Below are 26733 nucleotides of genomic sequence, written 5' to 3' on the forward strand. Positions count from 1 at the left end.
TGAAGAGCATGGACAAAGACGCGAGGGAGAAGCAGAGAAGACACAACTATGCAAAGTCCTGGGATAAAATATATTTCTGGTCATACTTGAGCCTGGACATAATTTACAGCTTAAGTGTCCTTGGTCTCACCAAAACAGAGTACTGCAAGACTAATAATCTGAACTTTTAAGAAGATGACAAAGAGTAAGTTGTTCTTTTTCGGCCTTAGCCATTGCCAGTTAAAAACAAACGCATACACATATTCATAAATCTTCAGTGAGGGTTAAGACACGGTTCAATAAATATCATTTTATAAATTATTTTTATATCATGTCTATTTTTGTTTTATTTCACATTTACATGGATGTATGGAAAACGGGCATAATGTTCTAAACTGATTTAAAGATTTTTTGCACAAATGATCTCTCAAACTCATTTTAGTCGATCACAGGGGTGTAAGTGTGCGCATTAATAGCCCAATGCCATTTACATTTACAGCATTTGGAAGATGCTCTTTCCAGACCAACTTACATATTAATCTTGATAATAGTATGTGTGCTCCCTAGGAATCCAACTCAAAACCTTGCTGTTTCTAGCATTTTGCTGTCTCCCTTCCCCTGTCTCTCCCACAGCCTGTCTCCCTCCCCAATCCTGATTCTAGTTCTCGGTTGTGTTGTGTGCGTAGATTTGTCTTCCTGCTGGAGTACACCAGCACAGAGCTCCAGTACCAAGTTCTCTGCGGTGAGAATGAAAAATGATATAATTAGTATATATAATTGCATTATTTATGGAAACATCTGATGCAACTGAATGACTGGTGTGTTCTGTCCTAACCAGTAAGTCAGAGGTAGTCCTACTGCTTCCAAACCAGATAGTTAATGACTGTAGTCATTTAATTCATCAGGTTTTTATTATTTTTATTTATGATTGCCTCTAAAGCCAGAGAGAAATCAAATGGCCAAATTATGGACTCCAGAGGTACAAAACCAGGGTTTTGAGTGATTCAGACAATACCTTTATCAGCCCATGAAACTAGCTTAACTGACCCAGGCAACTTGATAATATAAAACGACCAAATCCAGACATGTCGACGTCTGATCTAATTCTGTTTGATCTGTTTTACAGTCTCAGTATGTTGGTGCATGATGAAAAAGTTCAATGCATTTGCCAAAACATGAGAGGATTGATGTTTGTGAAACACAATTTTTATAAAAATTTGACTCATTATTTTCAAATAAAGTGGTAGCAAGTAGAAGACAAGACAATCCCAATGACACTGACGCTTAGAAATTTTATATTGACCAGTGCCACATTAACAATTGTATCTAACAATACCAACTTATCCGATCATTCTTCTGCTATAAGCTTAAGTTTCTAATTAGTTAGCAGTTGAGAGATACCCAAGAAATGAGGTCTTGGCTAACTGGAACTTTGTATATGACAACAGCGATACCTGTTGGTCAAAAAATCTCGGCTACGCTGAACGTGGCCAGTGGAGATTTTTATTATTGCACCTTATAACAAAGAATGATTAAATAAAATGCTTTAAACATTTTTATTACAAAAACGAATCCCCATATATTATTCACATTTCTTTCATCTACTCTTAAGCGATAAATGAACATCAGAGGCCACTAAAAGAACAATTTTCATTCGTCCAAAGGCCCATATATAAATCTAACATCAAAACGTATATAACAATACATTCTTTTTATTTTACAATATATTGGCAACATGTTATATATTTAGGAATTTGAAAATTAATTTTAGAAAACTGATGGAAACCCCACAGACAGTTTTAAATAAGAAGGTCAAAGCCCACATTCATTTTTTCAGAGGAAGAAGAAGAACAAAACAAACAAATGCAAGAGGAGGTGAGTGTCCCACTGAATGTGATTTTAAGAAAATAAGTTAAGACATTTGCAGCACCAACATAATGGATCTTTTGTAGGCACCTTAGGGTCTTTGTGAATTGTTCATTGCCTGTGAAAAAATGCAAATAACATCCATGAAATCAGTTTATGTTCATATTTCCTGTGAATTAAGTAAGATTTAATCTTATGAAACAACAAATTTAAATCTCATGAAACAACTTGTCCACCTGCTTAAAGAGCTGAAGGCCAAAATAGTTGGTTGCCATGGTTTTCAGATTGCTTCCACCCCCCACTTTGCAACGGACATACCCATAGAGGTTAGCCCACTGTAATACCAGTCCCATAATCACCACCACCTGCACAAACAAACAAAAAAGACAAAATAGAAACTCAGCAGACAGTTGCAGTAGAATAAACACTCTCAAGAATGAGACAAAAAACTTGACTGCTGCTCATGAAAAAAGCTAATGAAAGCTCATTAGATTTATGAAATTCATTCGACTTCATGAACTCACCAACCACTTGACGTTGAAGGAAATGAGAGCAAAGAACACAAAGAATACCCATAAGACTGGGCACATGACCAAACCCAGCCAGAACACTCGGACCTCTGAACTCGAGGTCTCTTTTTTACTGCTTTCCTAAAGAAGGAAATAAAGAGAATGGGTTTTTTCCCCCAAAGCAAGCAGCTGTCTTATGTTGTGTAACATAGTCTTTGCAAATTAAACCAATAGCTATGTGATGGAGACACTCAGGAGGTGAAATGGTGCACTAGCTGTTGTGCCAGAGAGCTGACTCTTTGGTCTGGGGGTCAGAGCACACATCGGTCTCCTGCAAGTGTGAAAGCATGTGTGGTTGCTCCCCTCAGTTTTCGCTACAGGCTAATCTTTTCTCAATTTTGTTTGTGCACAGTAAAGGCCTCAGAACATGTTGTAAGGTTTAGTTTGCACATGGGAAACATTCCAAAAAGGACAGAAATGACGTTGATGATGATGACGACTTTGATGCATTCACTGACCTTTCTAGACTCAAACACCCAGTGGCTCTTCCCATTGTCATCAACTTGGTTCCACCACCTCAATCCCACCAGAAGCCTTCCAGTAACATTCTGATATAGGGCACATATAAGATAAAAGCCTAACTAACATGTAACACAGTAAAGTTCTATTTTGTAATATGTTACATGAATGTAACACATGACATAAAATGAGTTATAATTAGTAATATCAATGTAACATAACACTAATAATAATTAGCAGGATGATATAACAATGTAACATGACATAATACTAGATTAGTCCAATGATATCTAAATGTATCGTGACAAAATGTGATGTTATATGCAACAATTGTAAGCTGGAACTATACATTGTGTACATACATTTATACATATACATATATACACATTGTACATTGTGTATATAAACATATTATACATATATTGTACATACATTGTTAATATATTTTGTGTGTGTGTATAGATAGATAGATAGATAGATAGATAGATAGATAGATAGATAGATAGATAGATAGATAGATATTTCCCTATACACCCTTGTTTTTTTTCTCCTCAGTTTGGACAGAGCACTCTCAAACCATTTCACTGCGAGTTATACTGTGTATGACTATGTATGTGCCAAATAAACCAAACTTGAAAACTTGAAACTTGAAACATGTGACTTTGTCTGAGCGAATGGTCTGTGTGATATTTTTCAGCAAATGTATAAATAGCTCATCAAATGTATTCTTAAAATGCACCAACATCATCTGTAGCATTCAGTGTTATTCAGAGAAAGCGTCTATGTACCTTAACTGCCCAGAAATCACAGGAGAGAAGGAGTATGATGGTAACCATGCTGGCAATGAAACTGCTGCTAATACGCTCACACAGCAGGTACACGACGATAGCACTTATTCGAAAGAACAGGTGGAAGAAAGTGGCCACAGGGTGTCTAGGAGAACATTAAATCAGACAATCAGTGATGACCTGGGATATCAGTAATCTAATATTCCAAACGAAGAGACCTAAGCAGCATGTAGCGTTAACGTATTTCGTGTAATACAGAACTTTTAGCCTGCTAATATGTAGTAGAGAGATGTGTTTTATGTCACATCGGGAAAACCTCATAACCCACAGCGACAGGAAAGCAGACGTGGATATATTTTTAAAATAATACCACCGAGAAATTCACACAAACTATAGTATAAACTTTATTTTTAAAACTCACTGGATTTTTAACTTGTTCTTTCTGAGTGCAGTGTCATCCTCATCGAACAGTGGCACGTCGCCTTGTGAATCCTGTCAACATCAGCCCGATGACTTTAAGCAAGCTTTATCAGGAGTATCAAGCTTTATATTTTAGTAGTAACGCAAGTGAAGGTGTTTTTTTTTTTACATTGCAGGGTACGGTAGCGTTAAATTAGCGTAATTCCTCACATTAGCTGGTCATGTCCTATTCCCTGCTGTGCCTTGCTGCATTACATGGTGTAACTGTTATTGTAAACTGAAAAAGCTTAATGGGAGATAAATACATTTTTTAAATGAATATCTAGCTACCAATTTTAATATGAAATGTATATCTATCTTACTTACCTGTCTCAACATTTCGAAGTTTCTTTTACTTCCTGGTGACGTGTATGTAAACAAAGGTATCCATAGATTTGCCCAACGGACCTCCTGGGGCAAATAGAAAATCTGATGTTAACATGGAATGATGTGAAAAGAAATGTAAAAAAAAAAAAAAAAAAAAAAAAGGGCTGGTCAGCGAATGATTTTCTAATACCCCTGTTTAGAGGTCTCTGGTGTTATCAGAGCCTGTTTACGATGGGAATACCCACTTCCTATTCCTCCCGTTACGTCAAAAACCGACAGAGGGCGAACGCGAGATTTCCCGGTGAATGTGGGTGGAATGGAGTTAAATGGCTAAGTCATCTATTCAGCTATGTGCACTTTTCACAGATTAATTGAAGAAAAAAAAATGTATTTATCAAAATCAAAATGCCATGTTTATTTAGGCCTAATTATTAACCCTTTCATATTCTAGGCTACGTGCTCTTTTTTATAGTACAGTGGTTCGCACCGTGAACTTACATGTTTGACATATAATACATTAAATAACACTTAAAGCTCTAAATACAGCTGATCCTTACATTTATTCTGAACAAATTCTTCATTCTTATCGGGAATCACCAAATGCTGTGGTCTGATTTGTGTATATTACATCATAATAAATAGAGTGGGAAAGAAGGGTTTTTGGTTAGAATCTTGTGCAAATGGGATGTTTCTGAGATCCACCTTTCTCCTTAAATTTTTTCCAGGTTTTCAATATTCTGTGAGAGCCCCATAAACACAGAACTTATAAAACACAGAACTTATATTTAAAGATATTTACATTTTGTTACTTCCTTGCTAAATATAGTGTTCCAAATAGTTAGAGACCAGTGTGAAGAAGTGAGTTTCCAATTTCTTGCAATCCCAGTGTGCAAGGGGTGTGGTTTTAGGAGAGACAGGATAAACCTGTTTTCCAGAACATGCAGTGCTTTGTGGCATGTTTGGAGCTGTGGTAAATATTTGACTGACAAAATGGCTGTTATGAATTCTCATTAACAAAACTTTTAGTGTTTCATGTGATAGTCACATTCTTACTCACAGTCCAAAGGTCATTCTTATTACTTTCTATCCTATTTCACCATCTCTCATGATGGCAATCACAGAAGACGTCTTTCTTTTCCTCTGTATTCTCAGCTCTGCATGTGCGCTATACAAACAATGGGTCTCAGACACTAACTTTGAAAATGCAACAAACTGGGACAAAGATTTAGTGCCTTGCGGGAGTGACCAAGTGGAGTTTCCAGAACAGACCAAAGTAGCTGTGTATGTGGGGGCAGCTCATGCACTTTCCGGAATGATCCTGCCTATGGATGGAGAGTTTATCCTAGCCTCAAGAGCTGGTTTTTCCATCACAGAAGGTCATGATCCTGCTTGTGGTGAAGGTGTCATCACACAGTTCAAAGACCATAACTCTCTGAAGTGGTTCGACCCAGCTCTGTGGAAGGCGGCAGCTTCTTTAGATGACCTGCACAGAGGCTCATATCTCTTCTTCGTCCATGAGGAGAGTGTTCCTTGTCAGCATGACGATGCAGTGTTCCGGGATGCCTCGTCTTTCCGTGTGGACATATCGGCGAATGGAGGCAGTGTACTTGTCAAGAGTGTATCGATTTTGGGCCAGACTTTCAGCAACAACTTTGACTTTTCTCATTACATGGCATCAAGTCTGGGTAAACTTCAGTTCCATGGATCCTCCTCACTCAGAGTTGATGGGTCAGCCTGCAATGACCCCACGGGGTGCCCGTGCGGAAATTCGGCCAACCGTGATTGGATCTGTGCAAATATAGAGTGTTCCCAGCTCGACTGCAAGAAACCCCTGCATCCAGTGGGCCACTGTTGCGATGTCTGTGGTGCCATCGTGACCATTCAGTTCTCTGCCAACTTCAACCTTGAATCATATCGCCAACACATGCAGAATCTCTTCCTCAGCCTGCCCAATTACAGGTCTCTCCAGATGGCTTTGTCAAAGGTGTCAAAAACACACAGACTGCTGGGAGTCATTCCTTATGAGACTACTCATGAAATCCAGGTGGTTCTCCAGGACCAGAATGCAGGTCCAGCATCTGGCATGTTAGCGGAGGCTCTTGCCCGTGAGGTACTGAAAGACGCCAGCGCCCATGGTTCTGAGCTGGGCATTGACCGTGCAGAATTCCATGCCTCTTCAGGGGCAAGTAGTAGTGATGTGTCTGCAGCGATAGCTGGAAATGTGGCAGCGGGTGTGCTGGGCACTTTGGCTGTGCTGGCTTTCATTGTCCTCATGGTAGTTCTGCATCGGCGAGGTAGGCTCAGCATGCCACATTTGCCCTCTCTCAGAAGACGGAGGAAGGATGGTGAGATTGGAGAACCAGGTGGGCCCATAGACCATGGCTTTGACAATCCCATGTTTGAGAAGACAAACATGATACCTGATGTACCTGGGCTATATGGAGTAGAGAGTCTGAATACCATTACTTTAACACAGTCAGGTGTGCATTTCATAAATCCTGTGTATGATGAAACTGATTTCAGTGCATGAGATGTACACAATCTTTCTACCAGTAATTTGATTATAGAATAATCACCTTTGAAATAGTTTATTGAAAGCATGACTTTAGTTGTTGACATGACAAACAAAACAGTTATGAATGCACACTCATTTATCTCAGTGATGTAATGTCAAGATAATGATGAAAATGGCATCTGATTTTAAAAAATGTTAATAGATTTTTAAAAATTATTTCACATCAAATAGAATTCAAAATGAGGTCATCTTTGGCTCATTAATGCATACATGACACTGTAGGGCAATGTTGTTAGTTTTCATTAAAAAAGTATTTGCTCTTAAAGAGGCTATGAAACTCTAAATTGTAATGTTCTAAATCTGAAATTACTAATCACTTGGCTTAACTAGAACAACCATATTGTCCTTCTTGGAGAGCCAGAACACAGGGTACAATGGCTCCAGAAACCGAACGCTATACTTATGAAGAAGGTTCATGGTCTCAGCTATGCCATAGAAGGCCAGCAGACCTTTCTTATAGTCAACATAGCAGCCAATCTTCGTGAACTCCTTCACCTCCACAGAGGTTTCCACGTCGCAATGCCATGCAGAGTAGCCATGGCTTTCTCTACCGAGGCACCATGAGAAATCATTCCCTGTGACACAGCAGCTGTTTTCTTGTCCTTTGCGGTTGATGCTTTTATAAGTGAGGCCCACATATGCCCCCTCACCACTCAGCTCCACCTCGAAGTAATGGCGGCCCAAGTAGAGGCTCTCAGAGGTCATGACCTGGCGCCAGTGCTCGAAACGCTCAGCCATATATGGGTAGCTATGTTGCCATGGCGTTGTGTTAGTAGCTTTTCGGTTGTCCTCAGTGAGCCTGAGGAACTTGTGTGTAGAATCAGGATCGAAGCTTAGATTGGTAGCATCTGCAAAGATATTAGCATAAATGACAATCACGAATACCCACAATGCCCTGCATTTAGCACCTTTTGATGAAAAAGTTAATGTGATATTTAGGAAATAAATGCTTGAAATTAATTTTTGACTTCTTATGGAGTAAGCTTATCTGAATATAATTTAAAGTGAGTCATCTTAAAGATGATATGTCAAAATGTACATAATACACTGCCTGGCCAAAAAAAAAGGTCACCATCTGGATTTAACTAGGCAAATAGGTAAGAGCCTGCCACTGGATAATTACTGCATGGGTGATTATGTTTCAGCTGGCAACAAGTTTTTTAACCCTAATTGATGCAGTGAGTAGCTTCTCATTTGTTAAACAACCATGTCGAAAGACACATCCTGTGGTCCTGGAAAAGATGTTAAACTGTTTCAGAAGGGTCAAATTATTGGCATACATCAAGCAGAGAAAACATCTAAGGAGATTGCTGAAACTACTAAAATCGGGTTAAGAACTGTCCAATGCATTATTAAAAAGTGGAAGGGCAGTGGGGAAACATCATCTTCGAGGAGGGAATGTGATCAGAAAAAAATCTTGAATGATCGTGAGTGGCAATCACTTAAACATGTGGTGAAATCAAATCGTAGAAAAACAACAGTAGAACTCAGGGATATGTTTAATGGGGAAAATAAGAACTTTTCCACATGCACAATGTGAAGGGAACTCAAGGAATTGGGACTAAACAGCTGTGTAGCCTCAAGAAAACCATTTGTCAGTGAGACTAACCGGCAAAAATGGCTTCAATTTGCTAGGGAGCATAAAGATTGGACTCTGGAGTAATGGAAGAAGGTCATGTGATCTGATGAGTCCAGATTTACCATGTTCCAGAGTGATGGGTGCATCAGGGTAAGAAGAGAGGCAGCTGAAGTGATGCACTCATCATGCCTAGTGCCTACCGTACAAGCCTGTGGAGGCAGTGCTATGATCTGGGGTTGCTGCATTTGGTCAGGTCTAGGTTCAGCAGCATTATCTGCCCAAAGAATGAGGTCAGCTGACTACCTGAATATACTGAACAACCAGGTTATTCCATCAATGGATTTTTTCTTCCCTGATGGCACAGGCATATTTCAAGATGACAATGCTAGGATTTGTGAAAGAGTGGTTTGTGGGCCATGAGACATCATTTTCACACATGGATTGGCCACCACAGAGTCCAGACCTGAACCCCATTGGGAATCTTTGGGATGTGCTGAAGAAGACTTTGCGCAGTGGTCCAAATCTCCCATCATCAATACAAGATCTTGGGGAAAAATTAATGTAACTCTGGACAGAAATAAATGTGACATTGCAGAAGCTTGTGGAAACGATGCCACAGTGAATGCATTCCATAATCAAAGCTAAAGGTGGTCCAACGAAATATTAGCGTGTGTAACCTTTTTTTTGACCAGGCAGTGAATCTTCTCATAAGAAATATCAGAATATTATTTAAATTCAAAATTTCTGCATTTTTAAAATATTGTTTTTTATAACAGCATCAGTGCAGATAAGCAGTTATTGGCTTACAGGTGAGGAAGTCGTCCCTGGTAACAGGATCAGGGCTGAAGGCTTGTAGCTTGGTCGGAGAGCTTGGATGAACCATGGTTTTAATACCCAGTCTGTCTGTGATGGAAAGGCACAGGTCACCTAGATGGAATTCCACACTTGGACTGTATGAGATCCCTTTGCTTTTACTCTTACCACTTTTACAGAGCTCCTTCAGCTGAACATTGTAGGTAGACTTCAGCTCATTGCATGTGGCCTGTGTCGACTCTTTGATGAAATTGCTGAATGTGGCCAGCCGGTCTATGAGGCTGATGTAAACACTGGGCAACTGGACATCTGTCGACACCTTTCTCCACTCCGCGTACTCCTGCAGTCGGATCAGCGTGAAAATTACTCTTCAGGTCACTTCGGTTTATGCATATACTTCATGGTCTTGAACATCTCAGTTTGTAAGTGTTGTGAAATGGTTCATGACCTGATTCTAAATTGAAATATTCTAAAGTTCAAAAAACTCTAAAGAGTGGCCTTGCTGTTTCTGTGTGTAATTAAAGAATGCTATCATAAATTGTGTTTATTTTTAATAGCTCAACTTAATGTTACAAATTAACAAGTGTCTAACATTTTACATTTGCAACTTACAATTATGACTGAGTACAACTTGAACAATTGAGGGTTAAGGGTCTTGCTCAGGAGGCCCAACAGTGGCAACTTGGCAGTAGAAGGGCTTGAACCAACAATTTTCCAATTATAAGTCAAGTACCTTAACCACTGCCTAAGAGTAACGCTACCACTGTCTAACAGTAAATGATGGTCAATAGGAGTAATTTAGTATCATTTGACTTGCTAGCCACCTGATGTAACGATTACCATGATTCCTTTACATAACCTTAAATGTTCTCACACATAACTGTAGTATTCTTAGACAGGCTGACCTGTAAAAAGTCTACATCATTCTTCTTCTTGGCAAATCGCTCCACTTGTGTCATGGTCTTCTTTAGTTCACCAGACTTCTGCTCCAGATGAGTCCTGATGCTCTCAGCCTGACTTAGCGCTTGCTTGTGTTCCCCGTCCAGCATGTCCAGAGAGCTCCTACAAGCATCCTCAACCGCCACTCGCAGTGATGAGAACTGCTGCTCAATCACTGCCTGCACGCCAGCCACTGAACTCTGAGCACATTCACAGAGGGAACTTTTATAAAGCTGATGTAGGCCCTTTTTTTCAGAAAGGTAGTACTGGATGAGGTTGATTATTTTCAAGTTTTAGACAGATGACTTTTAACTAATGTAAAAAAAAAAAGAGAGTCTAGATTTGGAGAATAGGCATTATATAACTAGCCTGTGATTCTATAGATAACCCTGAGTGGTGAGGCCATGCATCAGTAGGAAAATCAGTGTTTGGTGTATCACTGTTGCACAGAAGAGACTCACATCTATGGATGCAGTGTTCTTCTGTAGCTTGTTGATGGCCTCCTCTGCTGCTGTTAAAGTCTTTACCATTCCCTTCTGTTTGTCTTGGAGCTCTCCCTTCAGATGATCATACACACACACACATACACAAATACACATCAAAGATCCAGATTTGTGCTCTCTTACTAATGATAGCAGTGTATGAGAGGAAAATGCTATCTGAAACAAGAGCACTGCTAGAGGTAAGTTATTTGGTAGTTAAACAGATTCAAAATGTACAACAAGGCATGTGACCAATATATTCAAAACTTTCCTTTATGAAAGCCTTCCCTTTGAGGGCCAAACAGTTTTAACAAACACAGTAGATTACACAGTACTTCAAGGGCATTTTAAACAAATTTATGAAGGAATGAATTAAATATCTAGCCTTGTCTTTAAAAACATGGCTAATCCGAAGGCTAGCCTAAGCCACTATTAGGTAAAATCAAAGTGCTCCTTGCATACACCCATACACATGCACGCACACACACACACACACACACACACACACACACACACACACACACACACACACACACACACACACACACATACACACATGCACAGATGCACACACAGATTCATAGCCAGACCTCTATGTTTTTGCGTGCCTCTGCTACATCAGTCACGGCATGGCCCTCGTGTTCCTCTGTCTCGCAGCTGGGGCAGATGCAGCAGCCGTCTGTTGCGCAGTATAGCTGCAGGGCCAGGCGGTGGCACTCACATGCCCGCAGCTCTGTGTCCAGCTGCGGCTCCACCAGCTGGTGGTTCTGGAACTTGCTGTTCTCCAGATGTGGTCGGAGGTGCTCCTCACAGTAGGACACCATGCAGGTGAGGCAGGACTTGGAAGCTTGCCGGGGCTCCTCCATGCAGGAGTCACACATCACCTCCACCCCTGACTGCGGGACAGCGGTGCATTGTGAGGCACATTCACAAGCCTCCAAAGGTGTGTTGTTGTCGCTCAGAGTCTCTACGGCAGCTGTGCATTTCACTGACTCGTGCTCTTCTCCGCAACCTTCTTTGTGGTTATTTTCCATGGTTGGCCAAGTGCCAACTGGAATTTCTTTAGGTAAAGTGACTTCTTCCATGTTCGGAATTCTCTCCTACAGGGTTTCAGTAGTGCTGAAGTTCTCTTTAGTCAGAAAAAGTTAACTATGCAGTGTTTCCTGTTGTTACAGTGTTATCTTTTTCCCTTCCCCCACTTGCTTCTGCTACAGGCAGACTGGTATGTAAAGTTGTCTGAGGTCAGTGAAGCCACACCTTGTGCCTGGGTGTGCATGGTACTTCTGTAGGGACTCCTGAGAAGAGGGAGGAGTAACATAATAGCATGTTACATAATAGCAGAAGTAGAATGGGAAGGGGTCACTCCGAACACCAGCATTGGCCTCAGTAGTGTGGTGTTTTTCTTATCTTCTAGAACCTTCCCTGTTTATACTTCACTAACAGCGCATCTTAATAAAAGAAAAAAAACAAAAACAACTGGCATAAATATTCAAGAAGTGGGTGAAATTAAGCTATTACATTAACACTAACTCAAAAATAAATTGTTGTAATAGTTTGGTCTCTTTGAGTTATAATTTTTTGGGATATCTGTGAGCAAAGGTGAATGTATTTAAATTGATTATATTCAATAATTTTATCTACGTTTAAAGTTTTATCAAATTTTAGTGTTACTACCACATTACTTTCCCATTATTAAACTGTATCAATGTTTATGTGGCGGCCTATGTGTTATTATGATTCATTAAATGGCTGAATCACGATGCATTTGTTCTGATTCTACACCTATTAGGCAGACTGTAAAATTGTTTTTCCATACAGAGCTTAATACATATGATATAAGATTTCACAATACAGTGCTTGGTTTTAACCCATTCTGTAAAATAAATCTATTGGACTTAAAAGACCAAAGACTACAAATGAATGGATTCATAGCATGGGAATATATGCTTTCAGAAGATAAGCACTATGGTCCTGCACAGTCGACATTTGTTATCTCGTAAGTAATAACAAATGTGAATATTTAAAGCTGTATAGTAAATTAAGAAAACTTGTTTGCTACATTACTGAAATCGCTGCTTGAAACAACGTGATTTAAATATAATATTTCAGTCCACCCTCTCCATACATGTCTGTTCCTGTAATAAGCATGCCTGAGCTTGTTAAAGGAGGTTGGTGAAAAGACAGCGCCTACTCTTCCTTAATTGCCACGGGTTATTACAAGGTCTATTACTCAATCATATTGTCTGTATTGTTCAAACTCAATAAAAAAAACAATAAGTAAACCATTCTGAGAAATGTATGTATGGAAACTCTGATATAGTTCACAAACCTTTTAAACAAACTGGACGCTGCAGAAGGAAATAATTCCAAATGTTGAAATAGGCATAACCACCATTTAAAAGGGTTCCAGTGTTTAAATGTGTAGATTAATTATTTTTTACCATGAGCAAGAGCTAACAGTGTTAACAGGGATGTCATCAATATTATCTTTATTTCTGATGTAGGCGTGCTAAAGAGAATATGGTCATGGTAAATATGGAGCAAATTAACTTTCAAGGGAATGCAACCTAATTGAATTCCTAAATTCAACAAATTCATTGTTCAGTTAGGTGAACATATTTAGTGTTGTTTTACTACATATTTGTGCAGAAGCCATTGAAAAATCTGGGGTGTAGGTGTAGGGGTGGGCTAGGGGTTGGGGTGATATGTCTGGCTTTTAATAGTCTGACCAGCAGTGCTCAAAGTGGTCCAGTACTCACTGCTACGCAGTACTTCTACATCTACTTCTACTCTTTGGCATACTGTGACTTTTTCTTGCGTACCAGCATTTCTCACAAGCTCCCTGTATTCTTTTCTACCCTCTCCATATCAGGTTCTGAGAGATCATGATGACTCCATATAAACTACATTATGCAAGGGGCAATATGTGATACCCACCTGTGCCAGTTCTCGCAGTTAATGCCAGACAAGATAAGTAATATTAATGCTAGTCTAAGTAATGTTAGTGCTAAATAATGATGTTGGCCTGGCTCCAAAAGGAAACTGAAACTGCATGAGTCAGACAATGACGCAACAGAGCTTCACCCAGAACCAGTACTAAATGCATGCCAGGAGCAGCAAGCTAACATTAGTGCCACTCCTCTCAACAAGAGCCTGTCAATGTAGCATCAGCAAAACACCTGAAACTACGATGTTAACAATAACCTTAGTAAAGGAGAAGAGTCCAATTTGTTGGTCAAAGGATCAAATGAAGTATTTATGTGTGCATAAACACATAAGAGTACATACAAACATAATATATAGCATCAGTTTGGGAACTGCACCGCCTTTGACCGCAAGACCCTCCAGAGAATAGTGAGAACAGCTGAGAAGATCATTGGGGTCTCTCTTCCCTCCATCACGAACATTTACATAACACGCTGCATCCGGAAAGCCACCAACATTGTGAAAGACCCCACACACTCCTCACATGAACTGTTCACCCTTTTGCCATCTGGAAGAAGGTACCGCAGCATCCAGTCCCGCACCTCCAGACTGTGCAACAGCTTCTTCCCAGAAGCCATTAGACTCCTGAACTCTGGCTAACTCCAATTCCAATTCAGATTCCAAAATGGGCACTTTTATACATGCTTATACACAGTCACACACACACACACACACACACACACACACACACACACACACACACACACACACGTACATACATACATATCTATACACACTCACACATTGTTTTGCATTGGACTAGTGCTAAAGTCAAACCTCACACAAATAAACTATGCACTCCTGTTGCAGTCTTGCACATTATCCTCCTTGCTAGAGTACTGTACTAAACCAGCACTGTACTCTGAACTGTTCTGGCTGCTAACAGTGACTGCTCTGTTCAGGGTAGCATGTCACTGATTCCTATGCACAACTCGCTTTACATATGCCTAGTACTGTGTACTGGACTAAATAATTGCACTGTCTACTCATTTTGTATTTGTCCTGTCCTATATTTATTATTGTTTATTTAATGTTTATTTAATGACATTTTTGCACTATATTGGACTGTTTGCACTTGTGTAGCATGTTGTCTGTTGCACTGTTGTTTTGTGTTGCACCATGGTCCTGGAGGAACATTGTCTCGTTTTTGTTGTGTACTTGTATATAGCTCAAATGACAATAAAACCTCTTTGAACTTTGAACTTGAACTTGAACTCATATAGATATTGGCATTATTAAATTATTCTATATTATTATTGTATAATAGAAAATTAATAGCTTGGTAAATGCTTGTCACTCTGAGTAAATACATTTATGTTGTGAACATCAGTAATATCTCCTAGTCCTAGTATTTTTTATTCACTGTAGAAATTCAGAATGTAATACTTAATGAGACATAACTTATACCATTCACCATACTTTTCCCAGTTTCCTCAAACTTCATACTGAGTCTTTTTTTTTTTTCTTAGTCAGTTTTGGGTGTTTTTTATTGTTTTTATTTTATTTGGATTTGTTGTTGTTGTTGTTGTTGTTGTTTTTGTGTGTTTTCATACTTAATTAGTTGTGTTGGCTTTACTGATCCTTTGTATGAGTGGGAAAATATGATGAGTTAGCATCAGTATATTTCCCTGAAGTCACTGCATAACTACTGGGAAGATATATTTTCTTTATATAATGGCGTCTTGTAGCTGTATCATTGCTCTGTACAATTTAACAAGCATTTTACCTCCACTGGATTACAGTTGCCTTATCAGTAGGAGCTATTTAGACATGCTGGGGGGGACACATGGATATTTACTCAGAGTGACAGCGAGACGCCTGACAAAGCGTTTCCTGCAGATCCCACTGTGTTGCCCAGCTCTGGAGGGGCTCCTCTCACTGCCGAGCTTTAGAGAGTACAACTCAACATTGGGGCAGGGTGAACATGACGGGGCCTGGTGTTACAGCACATGACTCAACCCCACAGCAGGGTGAACAGGACTGAGCCTGCACCCAGGGATACAGTGAGCCCATCTCGGTTGACATCCATGCTGGATCAAAAGCTTCCACGTGAGAATAACATTTTTATTTTAAAATATTAAGGTCAAGGGTCAAAGGTCAAATGCCACTGAAACTGACTTTCTTCCTTTGTTTTTAGAGGTGACGTACTACAGAATGTATGTTAATTAAGTTTAAAGTTAATTACTCTGTGTCTAGTTTATAATAGTATTGTATTATTTTTAATGTATACATTTTAAAATATGCAAATGTGGCAACTAGCCAGAGGTCATCATTACTGAGATTCCAGTTCTCGGTTGTGTAGTACATGTAGTCGGAATGATACGCTTTCCATCCATTCCTTTACTAGTAACAAGAGCATCTTTTGGTACATATAGCCCACTTGTGACATCTAGTGGTTAAAGTTTGTCAAAGTGTCTGTCAGACATTTCCTTGTACGCCTATGAAACAAAGCTGCATTTAGATAATACTCAACCTGGTAAGATAGAAATGGGTGGATAGAAATGGAGTCATGAATGTTGGGTTTTAAGACTGTCAAAGTGACTTTAAGACTTTCATAAGTGCCAGTCAGTATTGGTGCAGTAACATGTCAGTCTTAGACTATTTTTGTGCTTTAACTGGACATGTAGAAAATATCAGCATTTAAAACTTTTAGTTTTATAAGAGAGATGTGATATTTCATTTGGTCACAAAATCTTTTGAATCAACTTGAAGTATGTAGTATGAACAAATTAGAGAATAATCCTTTTAATACAAAATCCTGACAGAAATAATCAAAGTTAGCACAATATATTTTTAACCATGATTAACTGGAAATTGGGAGTGGAAGTTTACATTTCCCATGAATCCCCTCTGTGTAAAACTGTATTTTCTACAGAGCCTGTAGAAGCTTATCTTTCATGCTGATCTATGAGCAGTTTTAATGCTTAAGATTTGATGCTGATAATGCAACTGGCAGTGAAGAGACTGCATATCAGTCTGTTCTGGAACTGGGGGATTGAGGGGGGAGGTGCCAGAACCAGATGAATGCACACACTAGTTGGGAAAACTAAGAGAATTTGTAAATACTGTTTATACATAAGGCACTCTCTTAACACTCTCTTATCACCCTCTATTAACAATCAAATGACAGATGAGCAAATTAACAAACCCCAGTGAATAATTGTATGGCCAACACCTTCGTCTGGAATCTATGATGGAGTTGTGAAGAGTTAATTATGCAATTTTCATTTGCTGTTCTTTGTCTGTGTTGCTCATTCTTTTCTTGTTTAAAAATTCCAACCAAATTCCAATTCCAGATTTCAGAAATTTGTTGAATGTCCTTTTATTCTGTTTTTTTTCTTTCAACCTAAGATTCAATAGCTGATAAATGATATCTGTAGATAAAGTGATAATATCATTAAGTTGTTCAGTTGTTAACTCAAAGATTTGATTGTTATGATAAGGTTTTTTTCTTATGCAATCAAATTGCTATGTTCAATAAATAGAGCTGCATTAACTCAGCCTTGACACCTTGGCTTGACCTTTGAACTCAAGATTTGTTTAAGGCTAAGATTGCATTATGTGTCATAATAAAATTGGGTGCCCCTTCATAAAAGTACACAAAATAGCTGAATAGCTGCTAAATAGCTGCTCCAGTGAGAGAGGAACTCACAAGTCTGCCTGTTTTGCCTGCTGCTGTGCCCCCTTCAGGCTGATCGGGCTCATTTTGCTTGCCTGAGTAGCATTTTGCCAAGATTTTCAGGGAATTGTAGGAACTCAGTGCCAGAATCAGATGGACAGTATATCTGTGTAAATTCTTGGCAGGAAAACAAGAAACAAGAATGAGAATATACATTGATAGCAACTCCTCTCAAAATATCCAAAAATGTGATTTGTATAAGGCTATGTTAGGAGATGAACATTTGGGTATTTCAACCAGTTCTTAGCAAGAACAATAAGAGGAGTCAGTGGACAACAAAAAGCTCACACCCCCAATCAGAGAAATAAGATAGTCTTTAGGAAAATACGGCCATAAACATCACTAACCTTATTGTTGGCCAGTAAATCTCCATACCTTCTGTCTGAAAGAGATAACTGAATGACTTAACTTATTACCCGAAGTGACACTTGTCACTGTAAAACATAAGGTTAATTTCAGCTGAGTATCTTTTACAACAAGTTTACAAGCTATTGCTGCCACTGATGGCTTGCTTTGACATCATAGCTTTTCAGGATTTAACCCTTAGATGGAAGACAGGTCATTCTGTTCCTGTATTGAGCTTTGTGTCTCTGTAGTTCTGCAACAAATGCATTTCTGATTGCATCATTGCTCATGGCTATCTCCAGTATATTCAAAATTCTGCAGGCAGAGAGCTAGTACCTGTTACATTGACTAACAGTTTCAGAGTGTTTGCACTATAAAATCCTGCTGTTAGCCTTCATCGCTCTTCATGGCCCTGCACCCACCTATCTTTCTGAACTATAACTCCCATATGCCCTGTCTCACGAATTCTGGTGCTCTGATTTGATCTGCTAGCTGTCACCAGGTTCAGGCTATCTAGTGTGGACACTGTTGCTGCCCCTACCCTCTGGAAAGTCTTATGCACATCTATTCTTTCTTGCACCTTTCTTTCTACCTACAAAGCCTAGCTTAAAACCTTTCCTCTTAATAATAATAATAATAATAATAATAATAATATAATTATATATATATTATTAGTATCTAGCTGTTAATTAACACTGATTTCATATAAACACTAAAGGTACTAATTAACATTGGACTCATATAGATATTATAGGTGTTCATCAACACTTGTCTCATACAAACAAAGTAGGACTCGTAAAACAAAATGTATTTTATTTAACCCTGAACTCTGTATGAATACTGTAGATGTCAACACTCTGGGCTTTTTGCTGTATGGTTTCAAATTGCTGTGTGTCCAAGCAATAAACCATGAAGACTAGGGTTAGGGTAACAGAACTCGATACAACCAGTTTTGTGAGGCTTATAATAGTGCCATGGTGTCTGAAACACTTTGTTTAGCTTTTGAAAGTGAACAAAAATAGACAGACTTGTAGTCTGCTGATGTGAGGAGATATGATTCAAAAGCACTTACTTTGGCAAGCTTTCCAGAAGTCACAAGTTTTGTGAAAACGACAACCATCATTGTCCATTTTTTATACTGTTTTGTGAAAAAAAACAAAAAACAAAAAAAAAACCTGTAAAAGCGAGACAGGTGAAAACCCTTTACAAATCTATCTGCAATACCAGTTTATTGTCTTGCTCATAAACATGATAAAGGCTTTCAGTGCTGGATGTCATGTTCTATCATTTTTATGAAATAACAAAAGAAAAACATACTAAAAATATAAAATTAATGTTCATGTAGTGAGCGTGGACTGGGTACTGTGAAATAAATCCACAGGTGTACTGAATGCCAAAAATATGGGTGTATGAGTTATGTAGCATGATCAGATTGTAGAATGAGAATCTGTAGAGTGTTTCTGTAATGATATGACATGATTGCAAACTAAAGATAATCAGCAAAGAGTAAGATGTTTCACCAAAAAGGCAATAAAATAATTAAAAAACAATGATAAAATGTCCCATGTCTTAAAATTATATATGGCTTGATACGTAAACAAAGTGACGGAAGTCAGAGTGCACTATTCTAGTACAGATATTAACTGACCTGCAAAAGAACTCACAACTGCTAATATTTCCATTGGCGATCAGCAGTGAAACTGGGGGGTGGCGGGGGTGGGGGTTTGACAGAACCTTGGCATCGCATAAAAGTTCTTCAGCTTCGTAATGCAAGGTCTAGAAAACATGCCCCATATTCTGCAAAAGTGTAACATTTCAAAACTGTTTATAACTAGAAGTCTACGTCATAAAAAAAAATCAAACATTGCACATACATGTCATGCCTGAAATGACAAAGGACATGCATGTGTGTTGGGAGCACAGGCCCATAGCCTTGTGTCCCATTGAGGCACATGTACCAGGCTGAGAGTCTGATTGGGTGTGACTCCAGCAGGCATCTCGGTAGCATCTGCCCACAGACACTTATGGCAACCATGGAACTTCAGCACGATTGCTGCGTCCACAGGCTAGACAAGGACGTAATAGCATCTGGCCAGTGGTCTTATGATAAAGGCCCAGCCCTAAGCTGCAGATCTGCAAAGCTGCATTCAGTTACTCCTCCAGTGAGTCCTTCACTAAGTCCTCGAGTAAGTCCTCCAGTGATTCATTTGGTGAGTCCTTGAGTGAGTCCTCCACTGAGTCCTTCAGTGAGTCCTTCAGTGAATCATTCATTTAGCGTTTCTGTCTGTATCACATGCACAGATGCCCCCTGGTATGTGCAGAAGAACAGGATAGGTGACAAAGACTATGACCTCATTATCTGAAAAAATTAAAAAATAATAATAATGACACACTTGAACATCAGAACATACTGAGAAAAACTCTTGTCCTTATAAAAAAGAGGACACCACTTATATTTTTCTGAAAAGCTAATTATTTCTATAACTAATAATATCAGTTTGTTTAAAAAATAAAACATAAAATGTTATGTGGTAAAAACTGGACTCCAGTAGTATTAAACTGACTGACATGAAAGTCTTAGTAGCATTAAAACATGTAAAATGGCCTTTCTGTAGTTTTTTTTTTAAATATGGTGGTCAAGCAAAACACCGTATTTAAAAAATAAGTTATAAACATCCTTAGCGCCTGGCATTATGCTTGATTACTATTAAAAACAGCCTCCAGTTGTCACGTTACGGCCCCACCCCCTCCTCAAACATCTTGGTGTGTGTGTGTGTGTGTGTGTGTGTGTGTGTGTGTGTTCGTCCGTGTTGCCACGCTCTTTCGTGTTGTCCACCTGTTCTGTATTATGTGTAATCCTCTTGTGTGTATATATGTCCCCTGTGTTGTAGTACGTGTTGTTGTTGTTTGAAAGGTGTTTAGTGAAGTGTGCAGTGTTAGATGTGTCGTCTGTGTATTAATTAAAACATATGTTTGAACGTGCCCCTTCTCCGCATCCTATTTGCCTCGTCGCGTCACACCAGTATATAATTATCATAATAATAATTTTTATATACCTAATAATACTTAATAACACTTAAGTAGATGATACTTATATAGCAATTCTAAGAACCCAGTGGCACGACTGGTTATCTGTGTCTTTTTAGTGGTATTTTTGCTGATATCAATAATTCTGTGGAACTTTAATATCAGCTGATTTTATCAGCCAAACAATATATCAGTCAGGCTCTAATCAAAATTAATCACCCTGTAAGTAATCTTAAAAATACAATCATTCATCCTGGAAAAGTCTGGAAAATATCATCATGGATAATGCAAAGGTGCCTGCTCTTTGCATATATTTAGATGAGCAGGGCAAAGTCTGCAACTTACAACTGAGTGTCCTCTATGTTGTCGGGCTCCTCAATGGTCTCTAGTCGCCTCTTGCATGCATCCATAATCTTCTTACGAGGCCCCAGAGGGATATGAATACCCTTGAGGTCGTCATCGGAACACAGCAGCAGTGCTTCCAGGTCGATCTTCTCCCTCTTAAAGATAGAAATGAACTCATTCATGCTCAGGGTGGCCAGGAACACCTCCAGGGGGCTACTCTCTGGTTCATCGTCATCGTCCAGCCCAAGCTCCACCTCCTCCCAGGGAAGTTCCTGGATGTTCCTCTCCTGGAGGCTGTGGGCACTGCCGATGCTGTCCTCATCCAGGCTGGGTGAGCGCTGCAGACGGCTCCTCAGGCGCACGTTGGGTGCCTGCCCACTACCCACCACACTACTGTCATCTTGGGCACCGATGCCAAAAAGGCCCCCACTCACATAGTTCCTCCTGAAGACCATGGTGCCAAGGCCAGGGCGGTTGAAAAGTGAGTCGTGGCCGGAGTCCGTGCTGACCTCAGAGTAGTCCACGTCTGGTCCTTGTAAGTCCGGCTCACTGATGGCACGTGAGATGGCGTCCTCAGTGTCCCGCTGGAACATGTCGCGGATGTTGCGCCGGCCGCGGTCCCTGGGGTTCACATAGGTGCCCTGCTTCAAGAACATGACATCATTGCCCAGCTGCAGGCCGGAAAGGGAGCGCACACTTTTCCGACCGTCCTCGTAGATCTTGAAGGTCCCGTCACCCTGCTTCTTCTTCTCCAACTTCTTCTGAATCTTTGTTTTTCCTCTGGCTGTAGCATGTAAGGTAGCCTGAAACAACAGATGCCCCAACACCAGAATCAACACCACAATCTCACAGCACCTAACCTTACAAAAGCATACCAGACAATCACGTACACTTCTTAGTCAATGCTAGCTAACGAGCTCTTTCCCACCCAATGCCTGAGGCAGACCTGTGAGTATGGCACACTGGTGGCAGTGTTGAAGTGGTTCGGCTTGCGGCTGAGGGTGCTGCTGGCGTAGCTGGAGAAGCTCATGGCATCCGAGATGGAGGCAGCCTCCGTAGCCTCCTTCTGGAAGCGGCGCTCCATGCGGAGGTGGTGCTTGTGCTGCAGTTTGACGCAGTCCCTGATGCGCCGCTCGGCATCCCCGAAGGCTCGCTTCTTCATTTTGGCCACCAGCTTGGGGTTGAGGGCCGTCTGCTTGGCGGCGATGGAGTCCAGGTAGCGCACACAGTTCATGTGGTTCTTGGTGGCGGCCATGTCCAGGGGTGTGTGGTAGTCGTTGTCGAGGCACCATGTGTTGGCGCCAAACGACACCAGGAAGGACAGGCAGTTGAGGTGGCCATTAGCAGCGGCAAGGTGTAGCGGCGTGTTTCCCCATATGTCACACTTATCAGGGTTCCCTCTACAACACCACCAGAGGAGACAGAAAATATCGAATTTATAATTCAGACTTAGCATTGCATGCTCAAGCACCAGGCTTTATGGCCTGTGACTGTTATTGTGCATGGTGTAATTTCATCTGCATGAATGTGATGTGTGATATGTGGCATAAGAGGCGTCGTTTGTGTTTTGTACAACATGACGGTTATGTGCTCAACACTTCAAGGTGTTGAGGAGAAACTTGATATGGCTATGTTTTATTTACAGCATCCATCAAATAGCTAATTTTGTCTACACTGCGTTCTCAAGCTTGCACAAGATTACAGATGCTATGTCTGAATATTAATTATATATCATATATAATTATTAATACAATGATAATTTGACAACTTAATAATTTGACAAATAACTCCCACACAGAAGCTGCACTACTAAATGATTAGGATATATGGCCTACAACCCTGTGACCGAAAGTTCATGTTCAATGAAGCTGAACCTGGGTATGTAATTTGACCATCGATTTCTCTGTGTGGTGACTCTACAGGTATCTTCTTTCAGGAAAGACCAGTAGCATGGCACTCTGTGTGATGTCAGCTTGGAATCCGACAAAGCTGAGCTGCAGAAGCCTGGTCCAATGTGTTTAACCCTTGGAATGTCAGTGCTTGGGGACCAAACCACAGATCAGGTTTCATGACAGGTCCTTTCTCTGAAGGCTGACTCAGAAGATGTGGTTGGACAAAGTATGAGGAAATAACCTTTTCTTCCTTCCAGGACCATACACTTCTACATTTCCTACTCAAAAATAAGGTTTATTGCACAAATTTCAAATGTTCCTCATGTGTGTACTGTAAGAAACTTATATACGAGCCATTCCATATGTACATGTATGACACAGAAATGCAGTGTCTCTTACTAGATGATTCTGCAAAGCAGCTGTGCATTTCACAAGTGGTCTTTGTCAAGTGTGCTTAAAAAAGCAAAATAGTGAAAAATCATCTAATTGTTAGTTTCACTAAAACTAATGAAAACATTAATGAGCGTTATCTAAACATTAATGTCTCACTCACTCTCACTCACTCACTAACTCACTCACTCTTACTCTTTACATCTTGCAATTTTCTGTGTCCTTTCTACTTTGCTAATCACATTATTTTAAATCATATTTTTCCTTTTCCTAACACTGCAAGTTAGACCACTGTGAAATGCTTGTCCAATCCTGAAAGTATAAATAGTTACTAGAGTAGAGTATGAGTGATATTGCCTAGACTCTTCCCTGATCACATAAATGAATTTATTGGGAAAATGGTCTCAGATCAGTGGTCTCACTTGGAGAAGATTAATACATGCAGCTTCTGATCTGGATCTAGACAAGCTCTGTGGCACCTATGCAGTGGATCTCATCAATATTTGAGGTGGTGCAGGCAAAGGCTGGCAGCAGTGCATTATAGATGAGTGAAGCTGCGAGGTTCTCACAGAGAGCAGTAGTGAAACCGTGTGCAATGCTGTACTTAGTCAACACCGGAATTGTTCATCATCCTGATCTTGACCTTCTCTTGGACATATTATCATTACATGTCTCATTTTTTTCATGTAGATCAATTATACAGTGTTTGAAAAGTACCAGGAAGAAGGTGGGGTAAAACAGAAACATTTTCTGTGGGAGAGAAGCTGCGTAAATAAAAATCATAGACTTCCTGATCTGCCCTTCCCTTTCATGTGTAAGGAGTTTCAAGAGTTTCCTGTGAAATTACCTTCATGTGTGAGCAAAGTGCTTTGGATTGAGGTAGCACATTCACACATCTTGTGTTTATACAGGTGTGCTAGAGTGAATAGTGTTCTTTGTAGTACGGTGTATCTTAAATAAAGGGATACATTGCTAATCTACACAGTTCACATACAAATTATCTGGGTGCAGAAACATTTATTTAAAAAGCCAGCTAAAAGTTCCTAAAAACTTACAACACCTCAAAAGCAGCCCCAATAATTCCACACCAAACCCTATCTTGCCTTGACACTGTTAATAAATCCTGGCCACTAGACAGCAAAAGCCATTAACCTGACAGTAAACATATGCAGCAATCTCACAAGCATTGACTGCTATATGAGCTACCATTAGTTATAAATGTCTGTCTTATGTGCGAGTAAGTTTAGATGAGAAAAACAGGCTTCCCTGTGGACTGTTCTGTGCCACAGGCTTGTGTGGCACAGGCCTTGTGTTCAAAGTTCACTTGCAAGGAGGGGTGGGAGCATTATTTTGGCGTGCTGTTTGTGCCTGCATCCACTTTATCGTAGACAAAAGGGAGTTGGGGCCAGAGCATTAATTTTGTCCCTTTGCATGCATGGAGGTATATTAACAGACATTGTGCATGGAACTGGAAGGGATCCCACAATGGCCAGCGCCTTTCACTGGCCAAACCTGCTGGTGTGGTAATGACTAGAAGCCTGACCCTTTGAGGTAATCTGTCCTTAAAATATTTCCTTATGGGCCTGTCAGTCAAGCTTGGCATGAAAAGCAGGCCAGCCAGAAAGGCTTTTGTATGTTCTGGTCACTTTATATGTTGTCATCAAATGATGGCCAGGAGATCATGTGTTAATTAATAAAGTGGAACAAGGCAAAATTATTAGTCCTGCTGCATGAGCTATGATATTAAAAAATGTTAAAGAGGCACACAATCGCAGGTGGAGAACTGGAAATGATACTGGAATGCTGGACACCTCTGCAATGGGTAGACTAAACATGAATGCTGAGAACTCTGCAAGGGGAAAATATGAACTTAGAACTTGTGCAACTCAAATGTGAATGTCGAGAACAACTCAAACATGAATGCTTAAGAGATTACGTGAATGTTGAGAAATTTGCTAGATTCAAAAATATGCCTGACTGAAGCATCCTTTCAATTAATGCAGAACTTGTCTTTGAAAAGGTTAATTTGTGAAGTGCAAGCACACTATATGGTTGAGTTGATACCCAGTGATAATATAAACAATCATGTGTTTCTTGTGTAAGATGGATATACTGTATAAATCTGCCAGCAAGAAAAAAAAGTGAATAATATGCATTTGGCCTATCTTGCCTTCATGATATTTGTTCTGTCAAACCCCCAACAGATTTGATATATCCCTTTGCTGGGAGCAGCAGGCAGTGAAATGCTATATTTGGACACTGAGAAGGAACTTCTTCAGAACACCAACGTGGGAAACCAATGTTTAATGACAGCCTCTTATAACTGTCACCTTGCCCAAAGTTGGATACACATTCCTCCGCATTAAACACACGCGTTATACGGATTCTGAAACTAGCAAAGATGGGGAACTAAGAAACAGATCGAAGCTATGCAGCTTAATAACATAGCTCACCCTCTCCCCACGATGAGTCTCAGCGCTTCAAGGTTGCCATGGTAAGCGGCCCACAACGTCGGTGTCATGCCATCTTCGTCGGGGGCGTTTAGGTCCTTCCGCGTAGCCTCTTTCAGCAAGTTAAGGTAGCCATCTCGAGCCGCCCTGTGATATTTGTCATTCATGTTCATCTCGAACTTCAGCCTCCATCATTTTCAACTTTCACTCGACAGCACTGGGTGTAAACGCCAGCCCTTGGCAGTGGTGGGCGTCATGTCCCCGGCTTTGTCGCAAGCCTGCTCCCAAACAGCGATCACGCGTTGCCACGGACACCAAAGACGCTCGTGGTTGAACTTGTGGTCCGAGCATCATCATTACAACGTCGATGATGACGCCACGACTCTTTAAACTATTTTAAAACTTCAGATGTACTTTGCAGCTCTGAAGCACTTTGGTTCGAAACGTCTTATTTTTCCGCAAACTTTGCACTAAGCTGTAGTTTTGACTACCTCTTGATAATAAATAAAATGCAAACTGTTCCTCTAGTTTCAGTGGGCTACATACGTCAAAAGAGTGCTGAAAAGAACGGCGACTAACTGAAGAACCTCATGTTTACATGCGCATACATTATACTGTGTCGAAATAGTAGTATCTGAAAAGCGCTTTAACTTTATGATTTTTAATACCAAGGACAAAACTATGCATCCAACATTATGTGATAGCTATATAAGATGTTTATAGGGTTTAAACAAATCTAGTGCAAATACGTATATCAAAATAGACCCTCCAGAATCAACGCTGAA

At 40.1% G+C, this 26733-nt stretch overlaps 4 protein-coding genes across 5 annotated transcripts; 1 reads left to right on the forward strand and 3 right to left on the reverse strand.

Moving 5' to 3' along the window:
• Nucleotides 1–1462: 1462 nt before the first annotated feature.
• zgc:112148 (uncharacterized protein LOC550424 homolog) lies at nt 1463–4696 on the reverse strand. Its single transcript, XM_027000388.2, has 7 exons — nt 4448–4696; nt 4083–4153; nt 3662–3806; nt 2873–2962; nt 2370–2495; nt 2082–2210; nt 1463–1963 (listed from the first exon to the last, which is right to left on the reverse strand). The coding sequence occupies exons 1-7, from the start codon at nt 4457–4459 to the stop codon at nt 1937–1939; spliced, it is 600 nt and encodes a 199-aa protein (XP_026856189.1). The 5' UTR covers nt 4460–4696; the 3' UTR covers nt 1463–1936.
• Nucleotides 4697–5529: 833 nt separating this feature from the next.
• amn (amnion associated transmembrane protein) lies at nt 5530–7266 on the forward strand. The gene has a single exon (XM_027000387.2). The coding sequence runs from the start codon at nt 5553–5555 to the stop codon at nt 6975–6977; it is 1425 nt and encodes a 474-aa protein (XP_026856188.2). The 5' UTR covers nt 5530–5552; the 3' UTR covers nt 6978–7266.
• Nucleotides 7267–7313: 47 nt separating this feature from the next.
• Nucleotides 7314–11959, reverse strand: LOC113571443 (tripartite motif-containing protein 16-like protein). The gene is made up of 6 exons (XM_027000386.2): nt 11426–11959; nt 10815–10910; nt 10320–10553; nt 9583–9754; nt 9409–9504; nt 7314–7870 (listed from the first exon to the last, which is right to left on the reverse strand). The coding sequence occupies exons 1-6, from the start codon at nt 11918–11920 to the stop codon at nt 7332–7334; spliced, it is 1632 nt and encodes a 543-aa protein (XP_026856187.2). The 5' UTR covers nt 11921–11959; the 3' UTR covers nt 7314–7331.
• A 6739-nt stretch (nt 11960–18698) lies between these two features.
• On the reverse strand, nt 18699–26171 carry ush1ga (Usher syndrome 1Ga (autosomal recessive)). 2 transcript variants are annotated; one of them, XM_027000372.2, is made up of 4 exons: nt 25952–26171; nt 22163–22616; nt 21217–22019; nt 18699–20203 (listed from the first exon to the last, which is right to left on the reverse strand). In XM_027000372.2, exons 1-4 carry the CDS (start codon nt 26119–26121, stop codon nt 20200–20202), a joined length of 1431 nt encoding a protein of 476 aa, XP_026856173.1. In that variant the 5' UTR covers nt 26122–26171; the 3' UTR covers nt 18699–20199. The 2 variants fall into 2 exon arrangements, with proteins under 2 accessions (XP_026856173.1, XP_026856172.1); XM_027000371.2 differs by lacking the exon at nt 18699–20203 and having other exon boundaries at nt 21213–22019.
• Between the last annotated feature and the right edge of the window lie 562 nt (nt 26172–26733).

Source organism: Electrophorus electricus, chromosome 1 (assembly GCF_013358815.1).
Source record: "Electrophorus electricus isolate fEleEle1 chromosome 1, fEleEle1.pri, whole genome shotgun sequence".
Lineage (NCBI taxonomy): Eukaryota > Metazoa > Chordata > Actinopteri > Gymnotiformes > Gymnotidae > Electrophorus > Electrophorus electricus.

Bases quoted from the DNA above. Each gene is read 5' to 3' on its own strand.
- zgc:112148 (XM_027000388.2), bottom strand. The intron at 2,496-2,872 runs GTCAGTGAATGC...TTCCTTCTTTAG, and splicing joins GGGTGTTTGAGTCTAGAAAG to GAAAGCAGTAAAAAAGAGAC. The intron at 1,964-2,081 runs GTGGACAAGTTG...ATTTTTTCACAG, and splicing joins GCCTTCAGCTCTTTAAGCAG to GCAATGAACAATTCACAAAG.
- amn (XM_027000387.2), top strand. From the start codon at position 5,553: ATGATGGCAATCACAGAAGACGTCTTTCTTTTCCTCTGTATTCTCAGC.
- LOC113571443 (XM_027000386.2), bottom strand. From the start codon at position 11,920: ATGGAAGAAGTCACTTTACCTAAAGAAATTCCAGTTGGCACTTGGCCA. The intron at 10,911-11,425 runs GTCTGGCTATGA...GATCATCTGAAG, and splicing joins AGGCACGCAAAAACATAGAG to GGAGAGCTCCAAGACAAACA. The intron at 10,554-10,814 runs GTGAGTCTCTTC...GAATGTGCTCAG, and splicing joins AGAACACTGCATCCATAGAT to AGTTCAGTGGCTGGCGTGCA.
- ush1ga (XM_027000372.2), bottom strand. From the start codon at position 26,121: ATGAACATGAATGACAAATATCACAGGGCGGCTCGAGATGGCTACCTT. The intron at 22,617-25,951 runs GTGAGCTATGTT...GTGGTGTTGTAG, and splicing joins AGACTCATCGTGGGGAGAGG to AGGGAACCCTGATAAGTGTG. The intron at 22,020-22,162 runs GTCTGCCTCAGG...CTGTTGTTTCAG, and splicing joins CCAGTGTGCCATACTCACAG to GCTACCTTACATGCTACAGC.